This window comes from Echinops telfairi, unplaced genomic scaffold (genome assembly GCF_000313985.2).
Source record: "Echinops telfairi isolate 266 unplaced genomic scaffold, ASM31398v2 ScPeMD7_7469;HRSCAF=8507_1, whole genome shotgun sequence".
NCBI lineage: Eukaryota > Metazoa > Chordata > Mammalia > Afrosoricida > Tenrecidae > Echinops > Echinops telfairi.
In genome coordinates, this window is record NW_022111373.1 from 13,779,904 (window position 1) to 13,787,365 (window position 7,462).

The 7,462-nt window shown below is 40.0% G+C and overlaps 1 protein-coding gene across 1 annotated transcript in view; it reads right to left on the reverse strand.

Moving 5' to 3' along the window:
* MEGF10 (multiple EGF like domains 10) overlaps nt 1-7,462 on the reverse strand; it is a 193,707-nt gene that overhangs the window by 67,235 nt on the left and 119,010 nt on the right. Inside the window, exon 9 of the mRNA XM_004696586.2 lies at nt 1,158-1,370. Coding sequence (XP_004696643.2) covers nt 1,158-1,370 — 213 coding nt within the window. The remainder of the gene's footprint in view (nt 1-1,157; nt 1,371-7,462) is intronic.

Here is a 7,462-nt window from a genome sequence, read left to right on the forward strand (position 1 = left end):
GAGGGAGGGGGAAAATGAGCAACTGATATTAAGGGCTGAGGTGGAGAACAAATGTTTTGAGAATGATGAGGGCAGCGAATGTACATATGTGCTTGACACAATGGATGGATGTATGGATCGTGATGAGAATTGTACGAGCCCCCAATAAAATAATAATAAAAAAAGAAAATACACTTGTGCACGTCTTTGATTCTCAGTGACACCCATTTTTAAATGTTAACTTCTTTGCTTTTGGGATTTGATGTGACCACAAGCTGTTGTTTAGAAGTATAAACGAAGTAACAGCTGTGCTGAGTGCAAAGGAAAGTAACACTAATAACATCTAAACAGCACTCCAGTTTTGCCAGACTCTACTTCCCCAGCAGTCTGCGAAGGAGGGCTGCGTTGTGCATTGTAAGAAGTAGGCATCCGGGCTGTGGTGGGGGGGTCGGGGAGCAGACAGAAAAGGGGGAAGGAAGGAAGATCTTTTCAGTGGTAGGCCAGGTGGGATCCAGGTTTCCTGTTCTTAAATTCTTGGAGAGCTTTTTGAGTTCCAAGGACCCTTGTGAGTTCTAGGTCAGAGCAATCAATTCTGAAAACGGAGTTCACATGTGACAGCCACATGTGAAGTCTATTCACAAAACGTCCCCCGGCACACTTCCTCGTTATGACCTCTTCTTCTTCAACAGATGTGCTGTCAAGTGAGGAGATGTGGCAGTGGGAATCATTTTATTTGTACATGCTCAAATTGGCATAACCCCTGGTCTCTTGCTGCATCTTTACTTGTAAGGGAATGTCGCAGAAGATCTCTCAGGGAAAAGTTCTATTAACTTCAGCAAATTTAATTTGCACCCCAAAAACCACCCTCAGCCATCGAGTGGACTTGGACTCACAGCCACCGTCAAGGACATCGAAGAACCACACGCGTGGGTTTCTGAGACGGTGACTCTCCTTAGGAATAGAGATCGCCAGTGGCCATGAAGAGAGAACAGAAGTTAGTATCTGCCAATGTCCTGTGTTGGGCCTTCACTCCGTGCAAAAGTCTTCTATTTCTTAGGTGGTCCTTGACCATGATAACCCAGAAACAGGGTGGGAATTCCTCTCTCTCTTTCCAAATCATGGATACTGAGATGAACACTTTGATAGGGTACATCCTTTAAAGAGAGGCTGACACTCACCTATGAGTGAAGTCTGGGTGGCAAGGGCACTGCTTGTCACACTTGATGCCATAGAGCCCCTCTGCACACAGGCGTGCCTCGCAGCGCTCGCCGGCAAAGCCTGCTTCACAGAGGCATGCCCCACTCACGTGGTAACACTTTCCACCATTGATGCACTGGCAGGTCTCGGTGCAGCGAACCCCATATGTCCCAACTGGGCACTGGTCCTGGCATCTATCAGGCAGGGGGTAAGCGCAGAAGACAGGTTAGTGTACGCCGGATGAAAATACGTGGTCATTCAGAATGGCTTTGTCATGTATCACTAGAAACTATTTTTGGACTTGACGATCATTTAATAACTGTCCATCTATAGGGAAGAAAAGCAATAAAATTAATTTCTCCCTGAAAACATGATGCTGCCTGAAGTATGTCAGTTATAAAAGGGCAAACATTAGGTAAGCTATCTAGAACAGGTGAGTGTATGAAATCGATCAAAGTTTATTCGTGGTGACCAGGGGTTGGTGGCAGGGAGGCGGGGAGAAGCACTCAATCCTTAGGTGACACAGAGCTACTTCTTTTCAGGCTGATGTCACACTTTGAGAATGAGTATGAGGGATAGGTGGACAACATGATAAGCACAATGGCCCTATGCTGGACATGGGAAGATGATGGGAATGTCAATAATTGACATATTGATTTACAATAAGAAACCGTTTAAAATGCAATGACTCCTGACACTTCTCTGTGGTAGTAATAGCGGTGTGACCTGTTGACAGAAAACAGAACACCGACAAAACCCAAACAAAACCAAAATAAAAGACAATGACAAGCTTGAGAATAAAGCATCTTTATGTTGAAGGCATGTCCCCAAGAAAAGGGGACAAGAAATTGCCCCAACATTAGTGGCAGTCTATAATTAGTCTATGCTTTCTCCTATCATAGAGGAAATATAACAGCAAATGTGAAGCTGTAGTTTTATTTTCTTGGCTCTCATGTTGACACTCATTTTTAATCTCAGCTATGTTTCTGTTCCTGTCAAAGCTAAGTTTTCTTTCACAGATTTTAGACATCCTAACATATAGTTTGATGAGCCCTGGTGGCGTTGGTTTGCTTACCAAAAGGCGGTGGTTCAAACCCACCAGCTGCTCGACCGGGGAAAGAAGAGGTTATCTGATCCCGTCAGAATTTGCAGCCTTAGATACCCTATATAGGTGTTGGGTTGCTATCAGTTGGAATCATCTCAATGGCAGTGGATTAAGGTATGTTTGTTCCAAAAGACAAATTCTCCCAATCGACTCTTGAACCAACCATTAGAAAAACTTCAGGAGTAATTGAATTCATTTTTAACATAAAATTAAATATGTGCCTTATATTTGAGAACAGAAATGTGTGAGTGTGTGTGTTTTCACAGGTGCTCTTTCGATTGAACCTGTCAGGAGCTTTATGAGGCCAAGTCACTTGGTTTACTCCTTAAAGCTGTAAAATTTCAACAGAGGAATGCTGAGGTACAGCAATTTGGTCTCCTTGTGGTTTTTGCAGGAGGCTGGCAAGGCAAGTTTGCAACCTCTGTATTCAGACCTTCTTACAACCAATGTCAAAAAAAGAAAGAAAATGGTAAAATAATCTCACTTTCTTTCTCCTACATGGATAGAAAACAAACCCAAACATTAAGCTCTGGGCTGCCTGCATGATTTTAAGTCAATAAAAAGCACGGTCCTAAAAGTGATTTCATGTGGTATAAGATGGGAAGTCTGGGAGAAAGGCTGCTACCAAATTACAGAGAACCATTGTGTATATTTGATCTGTATCTTGGCAGAGAAAAGGGAAATGCATAATAGCTGGTCCTGAACCATATTTACCTTTTTAGCCTGTACTTAAACATACTGCTAATTTGTGTTATAAATGGCAAAAATTCATTTGAATTTTACTTTCAAGGACTAAATCAGCCATTATGTGAGCTCTAGTCATAATATCTCGTTCTTTCTCTCTCTTGCTCTCTTCTTGAGAATGTTGCACTTGAAAGAAAATCCCAACAATAATAGCTAGGTCCATTTCCACCTACTAAACCAAAATGGTAGAATATCTCTCTAGAAGTAGACATTTTTATCTTGAAAATAAATATAATTATGAAGTAGCTTCTGCCTTTCTGATCGACTGACATCAAAGTCTTTGTCAAGCAGACTCATCTCCCCTTTCAGCCCCTTTCTCTAAAAGAAGCACCATTTCCTGATGAATATTCAGCTTTTAATTAATGGTGATTTTGTAACTCAAAGTTTTTTTTTAAAAAGCTATCTTAGGAATCAGTGAAATTGGAAATACATTTTCTTAGAAGAGATGGCTCTGAGCCATAAAGATACAGCAATAAATATTGGTCACAGGCAAATTATGAAAGTTCAGGGTTTATTGTTTGTTGTTGTTGTTTGAAGTAAAGTCCCAGAGTTGGGGAAAAAAGGATAAGCATAAAGTGGAGAGGAACTAATAGAATGAGGCTCCAACTACCTAACTGATGAAAGTCACCTACTTGCTTGAATACCATTCTGGTTATTATCTGTACCTCACTGTGAACTTGAAGAAAAGGAAGCAAGTTAGCAAGGGGGTGGGGGAATGGGGAGTGGACAGCTCCCTCTTGTACTTTTACGTATACATGGCCCTCGCTAGAGGGAGAATAATGGTTGGATCAAGCCATGATTTAGTGCAAACGAATCACATTCGTCACTAAACGTAGGATCGATGGATCCGCTGCCTGCCTTTCTAACATCTGGAACTGCTGCTCTGGGGAAAATACAAAAAGCATTGGGAAAGAGCCAACTATTTCAGTTACTGACACAGGAGATAGTTCTTCCATTGAAAACCAGTGTTGCCTTCTCTCAAGTCCCTTGACTATTTCTTATTTTTACTCCTTTTTCCCCCATTTACTTTCCCTTCCGGAGTAACACAGAACACAGCCTTTTTAGAACTGCCTCCCCATGCAAGACCCTTATGCAGCCAAGTTCCCTCTATGCAGCTAAAACTTGCTGGGCACCATTCTGCAGCCCCGAAAGGCCAAGAGCGATTCTACCACACCACCACTCACATTAGATTCAGACACCCATTTTAAACGCTTTCATATAGGATATTGTCGAGGATCTAGAAAACTGTCCTCTGTTTTCATTCCTCCTTGAGACACACTACATTTCCTAACCGCAAAGTCTTTTCCACAAACCCCAAGTCCTTTTTTCTGGGCATCTTCTGGGCTGCTCTGCCTGCCTACAATGTTCCTGTTTTGGGTTTTCCCTTCCCTCTGGTTGGTGGGGTCATTGCCACATCCGGGCAATGCTTTGCTGGCAGCGGCCTGTGGTGGTACCTACTTTCTTAAGCAACAGCCCTTCAGCCTAACCTCAGCAATCAAGTTATGCTGACTTCTCAAAGCAGAGGGAATGTGAAGACCCTCTCAAGGCCTTTTTTTCCACATGACCTGCCACAAGCCACTCACAGCCAACTCATTTTCTTCCATCCAAAGCTGTGTGTGTGTGTGTGTGTGTGTGTGTGTGTGTAACTCTGTAACAGAAATGGAGATAACACAATTAAAAACAGTATGCATGTCATTGGCTTATCAGAAAGCAAGAGCTTCAAACTTCAAGAACTGCAAATCAAGAAAGCAAGTTCCCCTGTCACATCCCTTCTCTCGCTGGTTCATAGTCTTCCTTTGCTGAATTCTAAAATTCACCTGAAAGTTTGTTGCTTATCTGTTTGTGTTGCCCCTAAGTTGAGACTTGAATCCCTGGAAAGCAAGAAAAGAATTATATTTAAATTCTAGTGTCCTAAAATGCTATCAAAAAATGTTATTTAGGATGCTCCTTGGGCTCATGCCTCTCTGTGCTGACTCATCATCTATAACAAAATGTTAATGGCAAAGGGATTCAGAGTTCACTGCACACTCTCATCTATCCAAATACAACCAGAACCAGCAAGTCCATCATAAAAAGTTTTGGAGTAGCCAATTGCATATCATATAAATCCAAAAGTATCAAGTACTAAAGTACTTGCATATCATATAAATCTAGAAGTATCAAGTACTAAAAGTATCAAGAATTTATAACATCCAAACACTAAAGGAAATATGAGGAAGCTTCAAAAGGTTCATGGAAAAATGGAATAAAAAGACAATAGAACTTTTCATAAACTTTTAAAAATAATATACATGAGGACTGGGGGCACAGTGATAAGTTACACATTGGGTTCCTAACCACAAGGTCAGTGGTTCAATCCCTTTAGCAGCTCCACCGGAGAAAGATGAGGCTTTCTGCTACCATAAAGATTTACAGATTCAGAAATCCTCAAGAGCGGTTCTACTTTGTTCTATAGGTTTACTTTGAGAGAATTGACTTGATGGCAACAAGTACACACACACACACACACACACACACACACACACACACACACACCCATACACTAAGACACACACACATGATGAGAGGCTGTTAAGTAAATCGAACAAACACTGCTAGCAAAATATCCTAATAAAAAAATAAATAAAAACTACATAAGCATGAAGAAGACAAATAAAAATCAATAGTAAACATGAAACTACTGATATCATTTCCATTAACAGTAGGGACAATATAAGAAATTCCATTTTGGGGGGTCACCATAAACTTAGAGATTAAAATGAATATAAATAATTATCAAAATATTTAAAAGAAGGAATTGAATTATATTTCCTTATAGATGATGGTATTCTATATTCAAATACTTCAAGTCTTTGCGAAAAATAATATTAGGATTAACTAAAAATTCAAAAATTTTTAAACAATTCCCAGTTAAAATGAGAATATATTCTCATTGTGATTTTTAATAACAAATCAAATTTGACAAGAAAGTTCAAGAAAAATAGGAAAGAAAAGTACTTAGCACCTTATGAAAATTCATAACATTTAAACGGGGTTTTTTTTTTTTAAAGAGGGGGAAATGTTGAAGGAATTCTTATTTTACAGACATCCCTCACAATTATTAATACTGAACATTTATACAAGTCATATCCAACAATCAAATATAATAGCTAATATTTGTAGGCTCTGGCACTGTTCTAATTGCTTTAGTATACTCATTTATTTAATATTTGTAACCATCTGCATCCATACACATATATAGAAAGCCTGACTCCAGAAAATTTGCTCTTAACCATTGGATTCTTCTATCTCTTGAGTCTCATTTCTTTAATTTTACACAAAGGCCCAATCAGCTTAGTACTCCAATCTCGCAGGACACAATGAGTAGATTAGAAATATCGAATAAGGATAAGTAGGGCAAGTCAAGCCCCCGAGACAAGTTTATCTTCTAGTACAGAACAACCAAAACAGTAGATGTAGGAACCACAGGGGCACAACCATTTGCCCCTATTTCTTGAGAAGCCAGTGAGCCCTGTAAGTCTTGGTGGATCACACTACTATCACCTATCACATGATACGCTGTCTGGGATTATTAATAGAAAACGAAATATTACAAAGGTAACCTCATGTCCCCAATATGTTTTCCTTCTACTGTGGTAAATACATATAACAAACATTTCCCATTTCACCTGGCTCTCCATGTGTAATCCAGTGAGATTGATTGCATTCATCCTGCTGTACAACCATCACTACTGTCCACTTATCAATATCTCCATCACACTTATCAGAAGCTCAGTGGTACCTGAGCATGCATGCCATTTTAAAATAATTGTATCCAAGATGTTTAAAATAGAAAAAAATCTTTAAAAATTATTATTTATTTACTTTTTGGTGCCTTATCTTACCCTATCCAACAAATCTATTCACCTACAATTCTGCTATTCACTCCCTTCGAGTGGGGTTATACAATCATCCGTCCTATCAGCTAGCCCCTCCCACTACTCCTCTTCCCATATCCTCAGGGAGACATTACTCCCATTACTGTTTCAGAAGGGTTACCCATCTTTACTTCCATGCATGAAAAATCTGAGCTATACAAATGAACCTACGTAGGTCTAATAAGATTAATGAGTTAAAACAAAACCATAACAGTAAGGGGAGGAAATGTTAAAGAACTAGAGCATAGTTAGGTTTTTCATCAGTGCTATACTGCACCCTGGATTTATCAGCCCTTTCCTTTGGCCCTTCTGTCAGGGACTGCCCAATTGTCTAAGATGGGTTTGCGGTCTCCACTTTGTGCATGCTCCTTCACCTCCATTTGATTGCTTGTTTTTGAACTTTGGATACCCATTCCTGCCAACACCTCATGACCACACAGACTGGTGTCCTTCTTCCATGTAGGCTTTGTTGCTTCCTTGCTAGATGGCCTCTTGATTAACTAAAAGCCTTTAGGTCCCT